Source organism: Pseudopipra pipra, chromosome 3 (genome assembly GCF_036250125.1).
Source record: "Pseudopipra pipra isolate bDixPip1 chromosome 3, bDixPip1.hap1, whole genome shotgun sequence".
Lineage (NCBI taxonomy): Eukaryota > Metazoa > Chordata > Aves > Passeriformes > Pipridae > Pseudopipra > Pseudopipra pipra.
The window spans coordinates 35640479-35653733 of record NC_087551.1 but is presented as its reverse complement, the minus strand read 5'-3'; the positions used below and the strand labels follow the sequence as shown (position 1 = coordinate 35653733).

At 34.2% G+C, this 13255-nt stretch overlaps 1 protein-coding gene across 4 annotated transcripts in view; it reads left to right on the top strand.

The window, feature by feature from the left end:
* Window positions 1-13255, top strand: part of CNST (consortin, connexin sorting protein) — a 47860-nt gene that overhangs the window by 15592 nt on the left and 19013 nt on the right. For all 4 annotated transcript variants that reach the window (XM_064648639.1, XM_064648637.1, XM_064648638.1 and 1 more), the window contains 4 exons: window positions 6009-6214; window positions 9604-9634; window positions 11595-11681; window positions 12154-12268. In XM_064648639.1, the coding sequence (XP_064504709.1) occupies window positions 6009-6214; window positions 9604-9634; window positions 11595-11681; window positions 12154-12268 (439 nt within the window). The remainder of the gene's footprint in view (window positions 1-6008; window positions 6215-9603; window positions 9635-11594; window positions 11682-12153; window positions 12269-13255) is intronic.

Below are 13255 nucleotides of genomic sequence, written 5' to 3'. Positions count from 1 at the left end.
AGAAGTGCTAATAGTTTTTTAGTCAGCTTCAGATGTAGATGTTTTCACCTTCTGTATTTAAACAGTGGCTATGTAGAAAGTTTAATACATCAACTAAGCAGGAGTAGAGGGAGGTACACGGTTTCAATATGGAAATAGGGCTGACTTCCAAATCAAAATAGACAGAATTCAAGTAATATGGTTTTATTCATTTGAACATTGTGATCAAGTGCAAGATTTTTGTGTCTTGATCCAGTGTCAAGATTTGAAATTTTGTTACGAGTACCAAATAGTTTGATCTTGGCCTGCTGTTGTCAAAATTTACTTAGATTTTTCAAAGCTTAGCAGATAGTCCTAGGATGTGTGTTTTGGGTAATGAACTGTTAAAAAATGTGTTCCTACCAATTTTTGATGTTACTTTTTCGTTAGAGATTTTGGATATGAATTGGATAAGGAAACTGTGATGCTTATTATATGTCCTTAGGTGAGATTCTTCTTCCCTTTTTGAAGGAGTAGGATTTCTTGTAACAGAATGTGTTATTATATTAGGTTTTTGCCATCCATCCTAAAGCTTATATGTCATGGTACTGTAAATATGTTGATTAAAATCAGCATGTTTCATGCATAGGTTTCTTTGAAAGCTACTTGGAAAAACTGATTCATGCCTGCTTTTTTTCCTCCCATGCATTTTAAAATAGATTACAATTTTCTTTATAAATGGCAAGTCTTTTGTAACCTAATCTGAAAACTGATTATGATTTTAACAGATGATAAAATAGGTAAAGATGGGAAAAGAAGGAAGCCTTGCATTCCATATCTTGTACATATAGACAAAATCTAGAAAAGAAAAATTATATTTTCTTGTGGAGATAAGAGCATTTTGAAATCTGTCATAACAGGGAGAATAATTTCTCAATACCTTTCTGCACCATTTAATAAGTATTTATTTAATCTGTAGATTTAAGGTTTAATAATAGCATAAAATATTTAAAATTATATTAGCAGAAGTAATTGAGAATCAATCATCTGTATGATGGGAATAACAAAAATCAGGTTGATGAAGTTATACATGCGTGTGGACAGAGGTATCTGATGCACAGTGAGAGGAAGAAAAGGAAAAAACTTCACCTAAACACTGAAAGTTGAATTTTGCTTGTAATCTCTCTCCATTAGTTTGTATTCTTGTTGATAAATACAATGAACTGATGCAGAAATACCACAAAATGAGCTGTCCACAGTAGAATGAAGTTTTAAGACAAAAAACAGATTTCTGAAATAATAGAAAATTCCATGGAAAAATCCAGCAATGTAAAATACCACACAAGAGAACATCCTGCCTGCAAAATTATTTAGAGTTTTGTTGAACTGTTATGAATAAACTCTTACTACTTTATTAATAAAGGACCTTGATTGCTGTAGAGGAAGATCAAAATATAAAATTACTTTGTATCTCCCACTGTTTATGGTCTAATATACATTTAGCTTTTTAGATACTCTCCTGTGATGGTTCTTCTGTTTTCACACAATGCAGTGACTGTGTCATGATTTCTTAATGTTGCAAATGTCTTTATTTTAGTGACAGTCTTCCATTTCATTTCCAATACCAGCTTTTTTAAAGGATTCCTGAGTATCCCTCTATGTAAAAGAACCAAACTAGCTTTGGTTCTAGTACTAGTTTTGGTACTAGTTGGTACGTGTCTTTTACTAACTCAGACTTAAAGGAGAGAATAATCAAACTGGAGGGGAAGATCCCCGAGTGAGTGACAGCAGAGCACCAGACATGCAAGCTGGAATCTCAAACTAAGTTATTGCATTGCATGTATTATGGTTCAGTATTTCCTCTGACAGTGGCCAATAGGGGATGTGCAGGTGAGAGTATAAGGACAAGGCAGAGATGTAGTGATTTGTTCACATGTTCTGCTTGACATCTGCAATCTACAGTTATTCATTCAGGACTTTACCAAGTGGGAATTGATAGGCTGTAATACCTTAGAGTGAATTTGTCACCTGACTTACAGTTGGTTTCTTGCATCCATTTTGGTGTCCTAGAGTAAGTAGTTCAAAGATTTACCTTTATTTATAGTTTGAAGAAGCACCTCCTTTTAGCTCTCTTGATTCTGCAATAGAATTATTAGAGTAAATTGACAAGTCTGTAGCTTCTACATCCCATTTTTTCTCACATTCTTTTGTATCCTAATTATAGTTTTGAATATATACTATGATTATGTTTAAGGAGGACTGGTGATCAAAGAACTGATGTAAATTTAAATTGACTAATTTAAATTTGGTGATTATTCATACTGTGATTCCTTGTAATGAACCGTACTAACTTAAGTGCAGTAGAGATAGTGATTCATGAAGTGTCATCTGCTTCAATGTATTTTTGTAAATGTGGACTTGAAATTATCCCTGTTCTCTGAAAATAAGGTCATCTTTTTTAAAAACATCGGCCCTGGCTTAACTAGTAACTTAATATTGTAAAACCAGTGTGTAATTCCTTAACGTACTATAGCATGGTAACTTGCACTGACTCTTTTTTCCCCGAGTTAAATTCTGCAACATACACTTTTCCTATAAATTATTCAGTTTATTTCTTGAAGCAGCTTGAAGGTGGAGGAAGGAAGGAAGTGGTGTGGTTGGGATGGATTTGGTGTTGAAGCAAATGAAATATATGAATATAAGTTAGTCAAATTATATGAAAATTGAAGCAATGATATTTTGTTCAGGGTTCTGTGCCACACTAAACAAAATTTGGGGTTTGCTCAATTAAAGGTATATCTTTAACACCAACACTTTTGTCTTAAAATCTCTTTTCTTAAAAACGAATGGGTTTTAAATACTTGTTGGTGGGGGTTTTTTTAAAATAGTTCTTGAATGAATCAGTCTGAACCAGCTTTCTGATATTGAGTACCAAAGAATGTTTGAAAAAAGAGATTGCCAAATGTTTTCTGTCCTAGAAACTTCTGTTACTGGTGACTTGAGTTAATGCTTCTGAATGTGAACATTAAAATTCAATTGAAAAACAGAGGACAATATCCATAATTGTATTTTGACAGGAAATGCCTCGTACTTGTACCTCTGACTGATTGTCAGGCAGGTGGCAAGCACACCTTATTCATATACTTACAGTACTGATAAATAAAAAAAATCTGAGGCATATTGAAGTATGTGTTTGTCATTTTTATTCACAAAATTTGACCTTTTTGCAAACATGGGGCTGCTTCTGTGAATTCTTGGGGAAATTGTAAGAAAATTTGCTTCTCCCAATGTCTTAGGAAACATTGGCACACTCAACTGGGCATAGAAGATGTCAGTTGAAACATCTGTGAGCCTGGCAGAGCAAAACTTGAGCCCAGCTCTCTGTCTCATGCCTAGTGAATGCTCTGGCCACTGGTACCTTCTGTGTATTTTCACATGTATTTTCATAAAAGTTTTGCTTCCATTCTACTATGGAGTAAATATCAATGCTTTATAAAGTGAGAAAGTTAATCCTTCCTTATTAAAAAATCAGAAATATATGTAAGATACCAGTCTTTAGTAAAAAAAAAAAAAAAATTAATCTGCTTTAGTTTGCATGGTTCCAGAAAAAAGAAGCATTGTTTTCAAGAAGAGGGAGAAAAAATAAATAGGGATCTTAGCCCATCACACCTTTATGGTGAAATAGCATTATTAAGTGTTACAATAAAAGTTCTTTGTTATAGTGCTACTAAGGCACAAATGTTGTCTTGTATTAAAAATCATACGAGGTAGAATTAACTTGAATGACTGTAAGGTCTTGTTTTCAGAATCAGGGAAGTAATTTGAGGGCAAAATTTGATTCCAAGTGAGTGACAGCTCAACTATAGATACAGTTTATAAACTATGTGTTAGCAACAGTATCGTGATAACATTATAATTAAGGTTTTTCTTTACTGTTGCTGTTGAGCATGTTTCAGTCAATGTTCATGTTTTGATATGACAGGTGATTATTAACTGCTTAATGAAGTGCAGTTTGAAGTGACATTTGATTTCTTTATTTGTTTTTCTGAGATATTTTGAGTTTCCCAGAACATGTGGACCCTCTTTTCTGGTTTCATGATCATATGTTGAACAGGAGGCTATATTTTTAAAGACAGCCCAAATTCCATCTCCAAAAGTATTTCCTGGCTTGTATCTTGCATCTACTTTTGTCTCTTTTGCTTCTGGCCCACAGGAAGCCCAAATAAATACCGGAAAATCAGAGATGTGCATTAATATTGAAAAAGCAACATTAAGTTACACCCATATTTTTTCTGGCAGGAAGCCCTGTGAAAATAGCCACCCACAGAGATTATAAGTACTCCTGGCCTGGGTAGTTTACTTAGTAAAGAGTTTAAAATAACCCAAAGTATAACAGTGGAGCCTTCAGTGGACAAGCTAATGCCTTTCTACTGCCCTAAATCTTAAACCTGAATCATCACTATAGGGTCTCAGTTGCAATAAACACAGGGGGGTCTGAAACCCAGTACCCAAGCTGTAGACACAAAGTGTGGTGGTTACTTGAAACAGTGCCCCCACCTGTCCTGCTTTTAAATGATAACATGATTTTCAGAAAAAGGATATAGCTGGGGAACAATAACATACTCATCATAACTTGAGTTTATAAAAGCTTATTGTGCACATTTCTGTGGCCAACTTCTCTAAATTGTTTTTAAAAATTATGGGATTTTTTTAAAAGTGCAGTTCCATGTAAGTATATCAAATTCAATATTGTTTACTGGGGAAAAAAAGTGTTCTTTCATTGGTGGAATCAGCTATAGTTTTCTGGTTGCTCATAGACTGTGTGTTATAGGAACCTTATAGGTGTTCCCTGATCTTCGTGAGAAACTGATCCAGTCAGTATGTGGGTAGTTGATTTCTCCCACTACTACTGTCACTACTAATACTCTACACTTCTTCCTTAATCTCATTTAACATTTTCTCATAACTATCTTATTAATGATCAGAACTACACTACAAATATTACATTTCTAACAATAAAATATGGGATTTGCACCCAGGAAATTTTTCCTGTAATATTTTTATACTGTTTTGCTTTAAATTATCCTTCATATATCCTCCACTTGCTTGTTTGACTTTTTTGACTTCTATAAAATTGAAGACAGGTAAGAGTGAACTGCCAGGGAATGTACCACTGAGAGCAGAGTTTTCTGTCTAGCAAGAAGTTCTGGAATCTAAATTCAGTTTAGATGTCATTGTTACCAACATAGATGAGCACTACTGGCTCCTTCCCTGGACTCTCAAACAAACTGTCCAGCTGTCTAGGGGGGGTCTTCCTTTTCACTCAGCTGGACAGTCCCCCTGGACATCTCTTCCCCCCCACTAGAATCCCCCACTATCATCATCTGCTTCTTTCTATCCTTTAAGTTCTTGTCACTGTGTTATCATCAGAACAGGAACTGGTCGAATTTTCCTTTCTTCCATGCATCTGTCCATCCTCAGGACACCTCCTTATACAAGGTCCTTGGTACGAGTAAAGAGACAAACTGAGAACCTCATTCACACTGTCCTCACCTATCTGCCTTTTGCCCTTTTTGAGCAAAACTCTGTTGTAAACAACTCTACTTTCTGTCTCTGCTGTACTACAATTGAGTCTTAATGTAGAAATTTGACCACTTGGATCTGAGTATTGATTTTTTAGCTAAAAGTGCAACACCAGTCACAACACAATATCTTTTTACATCATTCTGGTCTCTTATTAATAACTCTATGGAACACTTTTAGTCTAAGTGTTTTGGTTTGGCTTTTTTCTCCCTTAAGTTAAAACAGGGTCCCAGTTAGAAGTGTACAAAAATATCTGATGTATGTTACTGTATTCTTTCAGGTACGTGAGCTGACAGTGAGACAGACCTGTCACAATTAATTTTGACAAGGACAGTATTTTGTTTACTTGCAGGGATGTTTTTTAAGATGCTAGGTTTTTATTATTGGCTTTTATATTGAAATTTCCTAAAAAAAAAACTAACTTGTATTTTTTTGAATCCTAACCCAAGTACTTGTCCTTTTTAAAGGAGTTTCTACAGCGGGAACTGCAGCAATCAAGGAGGAAAATACTCCTATTACAGATACAGATTCTGTGCAGGCTGAAGGGACTGTTGAAGCAAAGGAAAACTTTCACCCAAAGGAACAAAACCAAATGTTGCAGTCTCTTTTCTCTTTGCTCCGTGAAGAGGTTGAGCAGATGGATTCAAAGATACTGCCCCTGTGTCTACATCAGGTACTTTCTGTGATTATGGGTTGCTGCACCAAATTTTGGTTTTATTTGAGACTTTAGGAAAAAAGACAATAAATGCAACAAATACCATGGACTGGATATTTTGATGTATAACAGATGGTCAAGGCAAATATCTCCTCTAAGGTCTTGTAATATTTGTTAAATTATAAATTGCCTTGTAAGTATATTCTGCAGTTAAAGGAAACTCTTAAGGATGGGTTTTCTAATTCCCTAAATGATGAAATTCTAGTTTGGCAGGAATTTAGGAAAATCACTCTTCAGTATAAATTAAATATGATTTGTAAGATGCTGGTATAGGTACAAGAGAGCAAATATGTAAATAACATTTTAAACCTGGAGTTGTTTTTACTGTTGCAGACTTCTTTCATGCATGAATGCTAGGATTTCAAGTGTATAACTTTATATAAGCACAGTTGCCAAACCTGCAAGATCAAAGGAAAAACAGTGTGGTTTGAAAAGCAATCTTTTTATTAACTGGCCAGTGTGTAGGGTTTTTTTCTGGAGGTTATGATGCAGAAGAATTATGTGGATAGGACTTAATGCAGTATTAATTTATAGCATAGTTGTGTCAGACTAAGAGTGGACTGGAAGAGTTTTTGTTTGGCTGTGATGTCTAATATGGGCAATATGTAGATATTACACATGCCTGATTTGACTTAGTTGGATTACCTGTATTTTGGAAAATTGGATGATTTTGATATTTTAAATGTCTAAACTGCAATGACACTCCTGCATTCTTATTCTCTTTGATACAAATAAGTGATTATATTTGAGAAAGAGGTTTCTCTTCAGTTGTTGCATGTTATAGATAATTTACATTTGACATAGAATTTTAAATTATTTTTTTCTATGCTTCAGCAAAGGTATTCGATACTGTTCCTTAACTTCTGTGAAACTTAGCTTTTGGGTTAACAATTTGTACTTTTAGACACGTTGAATTTGGTGGTCATTCATGAGTTAGTACAAAGGGCATTTTTGGAAAACAACACAGGGCAAAAACTTCAAAACACTTTACAGACACCGAGGAGTGTCATCGAATGCAATGGAGGTGAAATCTTGTTTGTTGGTTTTAGATGACTAAGCCACACCCTAAGGGGAACAACATTTTGAAAGTCATACAGTAACTGTGACAGAATCTGCATTTCCAGATTCAAACATATACTCAAGCGCCATCTTTTTTTTTTTTCCTAAGAAATACCAAGCACTTTGAATGGACTGTTTGAAAGAAAGCTAGCAGAACTTTTAAGGATCATAACATGTTTTTTAATTGTGGGGAGGGCAGAGGGGGAAAGGATTTTAAATTTAGCGTTCACGTAAAGTGAATCTATTAAGAATTTTTTTTTCCTTTTCTAGTGAATTAACCTGTCATCTTCAGTCTTTTTTTTTTTTTTTTAGATTGTTAATACAACCTGCCAGTAACTTTTTTTATGCCAAGTCTAGCAAATACTCTATCACATTCTGGTTTTATTCTGTATGATAAAATTCAATGTAAAATCAAGAGCTGTGTTGGATGTTCTGGAGTATTAACAATCTGCGGTGTTAGTGGGAAGCCTGTATTGAGTATTTAAAGGCTGTGGGATATTAGGGACTGTTCTAAGGTTTAACTTTTAATTAAAATAGGATGTGATTTTTTTTTTTCCTGTCTTGAATAGGATTAATTTGATTTGTTTAGCATTTGTTACAGAATCTGATTTATATATAAAACATAGAAAAAGAGCTTTGACAGTTCCAGAAATCCTTAGGAGACTACTGTGGAATGCAGGCAAAATGTACAAATAAAGAATCTTAGAAATCACTTACCGATTCTTGTTTGAAGGTACCAGGCTCAGAATGGTCTAGTGGTTAGTAATAAGGCTGAGAGGCAGGAAAATGCAATTTGTAACCTAGATTCCTCTATCAAGTTACTGTATTTTTTGAGCAATCACCTTTAGACTTTTACAAAAGTGCCTACTTGTTAAGCTCTTCGTATTATGATTATCTAAATTGACATCCCAAAGATTTTGAGGCGGAATTTTTGTGTGCTCCCATGGAAGTCATTGGAGTATCATCTATGAGGTGCCTCAGCCAGAACATTCTGGTCTCAGGGTGCCTGCAATTTCTGGACACATTTTGCTAGCATGGCCCTTGCCTCACCATGCATGGCAAATAGGAAGATTGCCAACATTCACTGTCCCGGAAGACTGATTAGTTGCTTATAAAGATCACCGATAGTACAGAGTTATGTAGAATAAAATATTTTTACTTCTGAAGTTTATATATTTTGTATTTCATTGCATGCACAAACAAAGCTGTCAGTATTCCTCAGCTTCCTGTGAAAGCCTGCACAGTTTTCTAGCAAGCACAAATAAGTTGTTGTTGCAATTCTCAAAAATTATTTGTCTAGAGGGAGGAATTGGAAGAAAAAACTTTCAGTTACTACGTTAGCTTTTCCATACAGTGTTACATCTTTTCCTTTCCAGGAATCAGTTCTAACTTTTCTATGATACTCCCCACCAGTGTCAAAGTGAAATGCTGATTAAAAATATATTAATTTTCTGACTGCTTGTGGATGCTTGCTTTCTCTGAGCTGGTTGCATGAACTTAGTGACATGAGGTAGAGGATCTTCAAGTTTTTTTTCACACAGTAGAGCAGCTTCAGGAAAGGAAGTGGCACAAAGGTGCTGCAGTGGTATTGCCTGGCTCCTGTGGATAGGCTAGGAGTAATACAGGAAAAAGTTCAGAACTTGAGTGCTTTTGTATTTATCTCATTAATTTCAAATATTCCTATTTTACACAGAATTTGAAATATTTGTTGTAATTATCTATTGTAAAAAGGATATAAACAGGAAACTCATTGTTATGTTTCTGATGCAGTGATAGGCAATATTTTTAGTGTCTTTTATCCAAAGATGTTCTTTTCTCATCGATCAGGAAACCTCCATTTTTCCATTTTAACACATTTCAGTGTAATGCTCAGGAGAGCACAGCAATGATCTTAATTTGGTCAAAGATAAGGAAGTGACAGAATATAAACTCTTGAACTCGTATCACTAAACACAGTACTTTTGTGCTATGTCATTTTAAAGCTTTTTAATATGGTAACTAAAAACGTTTCTGAAATAATTTTTCTTGTTATAGCAACGTAAAACTCACTAACATTGAGCAAACCCATTTATGTGAGAGGACTTAATATTTCATTGTTTTTTGATACTCTTAAAACATTTTTCCTAGAATAAGAATACATGTATTTTGTATGACCATTCAAATGTTACCTAAACTAAATATGAACCTGCAAACCAGATATTTAAAACTATGATAAAAAAAATTCACATAACATCCTTAGCACTCTCATGAAAATTATAGATTCCTAATTTATTTTTTTATCTTTGCAGATAGCCGAGACCTATTTTCAAGAGGAGGAATGTATCCTTTTACTTGTAGAAATTGTTATACAATACTAAAATAATGTGGCATGATAACGCATAAAAGACAAATGCTTTACTGTTGACTCACATGTTTGGTAAAAGTTTTAATAGTTAAACCTCTGATAATTACTCTGATACATTTCAGTAATTTGGGGAAAGAATAATCATATTAACCATTAAAGTTAAATTACAATTTTATAAAAAATGGACTGGGATTTCCTCTTTGCTTTTAAGGGAAAATGATCAGGCTATAAAAAGAAGAAGCAAGAGTGGTAAGCCCTTAAGGTATATGTGATTCATTAAGATCCATCATAAATTACAGAATTTGTGCATACAGATTATTTCTTTATTATGCAATTTGTTACATACAAAATATGACAAATAGGCAATTGTAATGGCTAAATAACAAGGCAAATTATCTTAGCCTGTAGTACAAAACCAGAGAACTAACTGTTGCAGTATTATAAGAGCAATATTTAAATACAGTATCCATCACTGTCTTAGAAGACTACACTTTTGTCTTGGTCATCCTAATTCTAAAGCATCCATCAGAAAATCCAAAGTGCACTGCTCGAGATAAAGGCATGGAAAAATTCTGTTGTAAATTATGGCAATGCAGGGGGAAATACAGTAAATTTAAAATTTAAAAAGCATGATAGAAAGACAGTTCCTCTTTCATCAAAGTTGCTTTAATTGAAGGACACTGTATTTAAAGCTGATAAAAAAAATATTTTTTAATGCAATGTACACTTGATGTGCAGAATTCAACACCACTATATAATGCATATTTATGAAGGATATCTCCTCTGTACTTGCAGCCATCAGTTTCCTGAGGTTAATAAAGAACTCACTTGATCATGTTGCACTGTATTAATTATCCATGACAGACATTTTAATTCATCCAGCATGGAACTTCATATTAACAATAATTCAGGGTTTGTTGCTGTGATCCTCTAAGGCTATCTCTCTGATCTGTAATTCTGTTTCTAATAACAGATTTCTTGAAGGCAGGGAATATTCTTTCCATTAATATTGTTGTTCATAAGCCATGCTATTTATATGTTGCATGAGGCTAACAAGAATAACAAGTACTGGTTGTGTTTTTGTAATAATTACTCCACTATTTTAATTAGCATGAATAATGGAAAGTAGTTTTTTTGTGTGACTAAGAACATCATTCACTGTACCTCTATCCTCATTGTATTGTAGAATTTCATTTCGAATAGCTGGTAAAACAGCTTTAAAGAGCACAACTAACAACTTAGGCTTGGCGGAGCTAGAATTATCCTGAGTATTATAAAATATGGGACTATCAGTATACCTTTGTGAATATATTGATAACCCTAAGGGAGGGGAAAGACTTCTTGATATAGAAGAAAAGTAAGCAGAATCTTCAGGAAGACAAAAGGTAAACTCAGCAGTGCAACAGTGGTTGAAAAGGGGGCGGCTATTTTTCGGAAATTGAAGCTGGAGAAATTTTTTTTAATATTGTCTCCAGCTGGTCAGTAGAGAGGAGCTATATTTTCAGCTAGACATGGTTATTGGCATATAATTGTATTTCTTGAGATGTACTGGTATTTGTGTAATTGTTTTGCTTTTCATTTCCCAGAGATTTCATTTTTTTTGTAAGAGTTATCAGCATACTAACATTTAATTTGTTTCTTTCTAGAAAAATCATTTGTTGGTCTTAGGGCATGTGGGAAGAGGTAGCTGCTGAAAAGAATAGGATTTTCATTTTTTGAACTTTTCTCAACTTATTTTACTTCTTACCTGCTGTTTTCATGTCTGCTGCTTTTTTCTTTCTTGCCCAGATATCTAGATGCTAGCCATTATTCATTTTGATTCACTTATTTCAAATATCGAGTGCATAATGACTTCCCTTTCAAATATGATGCTAAATTTAAATAAATCATAACACATCCACAGATGTGTCCATTTTTCTTTAACCTTCCATTCAGATGAGAAGGCAATGAAGTTCATTCAGCTTGAACGACTGTATCATGAACGACTGCTTGCAAATCTTTCTTCCATACAGGAGCAGTGGGGTGAGTACCAGCTAAACTAATATGGTAGAAGAAAGAGTTAATTTAGTTTGTACTTCTAAACAAGAGAGTACACATATTGCCAGATTAAAAAAGTTACATAGCAAAAGCAGTATTTCTATCAGAATTTCTTTGAGCTTGTTACAAGAAAAATATTCCTGCTTTGGATTTGTTTGCACATATTTTATGGTAAAGGTGCAAATAGTTTGTAATTCTTTATTTTATTAATTAAAACTTTGATCCACAGTTGTTTTGAGCTTATTTTTGGGTTAGGGTTGGTGAGTCTGATATGATGAAAATAAAGTGTGTTGTGAAAGAATAGGATGCCATTTTGCGTATTCTGTCACAAGATTGTAGAGCATACACAGAAAAGTTGTCAGTATTTCTCAATTAATTATTTTCCACTGTATGTTTTATGTTAAGCAAATACTACTTTTATAATATTTTGAGTAACAATTATTTTGATTTCATTTAGAAAGAAAATGGAAAACAGCAGTTCCTAGTCCTGTTACAACACTGAGGAATTCAGCGAAAGAGCTGAGCGGCCAAGAGCTGGAAAAGCTTACTAGAGTTTGCTCTTTGCATCTACAGTAAGTATTAGAACATATTATTACTTTCCAAGTACTAATGTTAGTGCAGCTGTTGTCTCCTTGCTGGTATAGGTGTTTTAAAGTAGTCAGTGTCAAAATAAAAGTTGTGTCGCACTGACTTGAATTTAGTTATAAAGTCGTGGTTCTTTTTGATATGTAACTAAAATATTTTTGTTACCATCAATTGTTTTATTATGGTTTGAGGAATCTATGGGGACTAGATCTTAAATGTTTTCAGCAAATCACTAGTTTTCCAGAAATGGAGTTTTGAGTTTTAGTAGTTCAGCCAAGGTAAAAAAATCTGAATAGTGTTAATTTAGGAATAGAGGCTGTAGAACTGATGATGGGTGTTCGTGGTGATGGGTGTTCTTGTCTAATACCTACTGTTCTAATCACTGTTTTAAAATGCAATTGCCTAGCATCTCTGCCTTCAGTGCCCTTATTAACCCAGTGCTTTTCCCTCGATTTTATTCTCAATTTTCCCACATTTTAGGACAATTCCTTAATGCTATAAGTACTTCTTGTTATCTTCTATGTTAATTTCATATAGGTTGCATTAACATTATGAAGCAGCGATTCTGTACAGTTTTCTGAAAAGTTGTGAAATCTTAGTTCATACCTGCTTTGCCTGATGCATCAGCCTCCTGAATTAGCACATCACAGTATAACAAACTTGTGGCAGTGCCTAGGGTGCATTTCTGGATAGTAACATGGGATTATACCTGTCAGGAAGGAGAAGATCTATTATGTCATGGGTGAATGCCCTACCACCTAGACATTGATTTTAAGGGACAAATAGAAAAAATTATGCGAGCTGCCACTGAAAAATGATCAGCCAATGACCATAAGGAAACTAACCACATTCAAAGGCTGTGAAAAGACCTGCCAGTGACAAGAGAGATGCTCTCAATCAGATGGGGAGAGAAAATGTTTTCAAGTACATTTGCACTGACTTAGTCAATCTGGATATAACAGAAGCCAAAATGC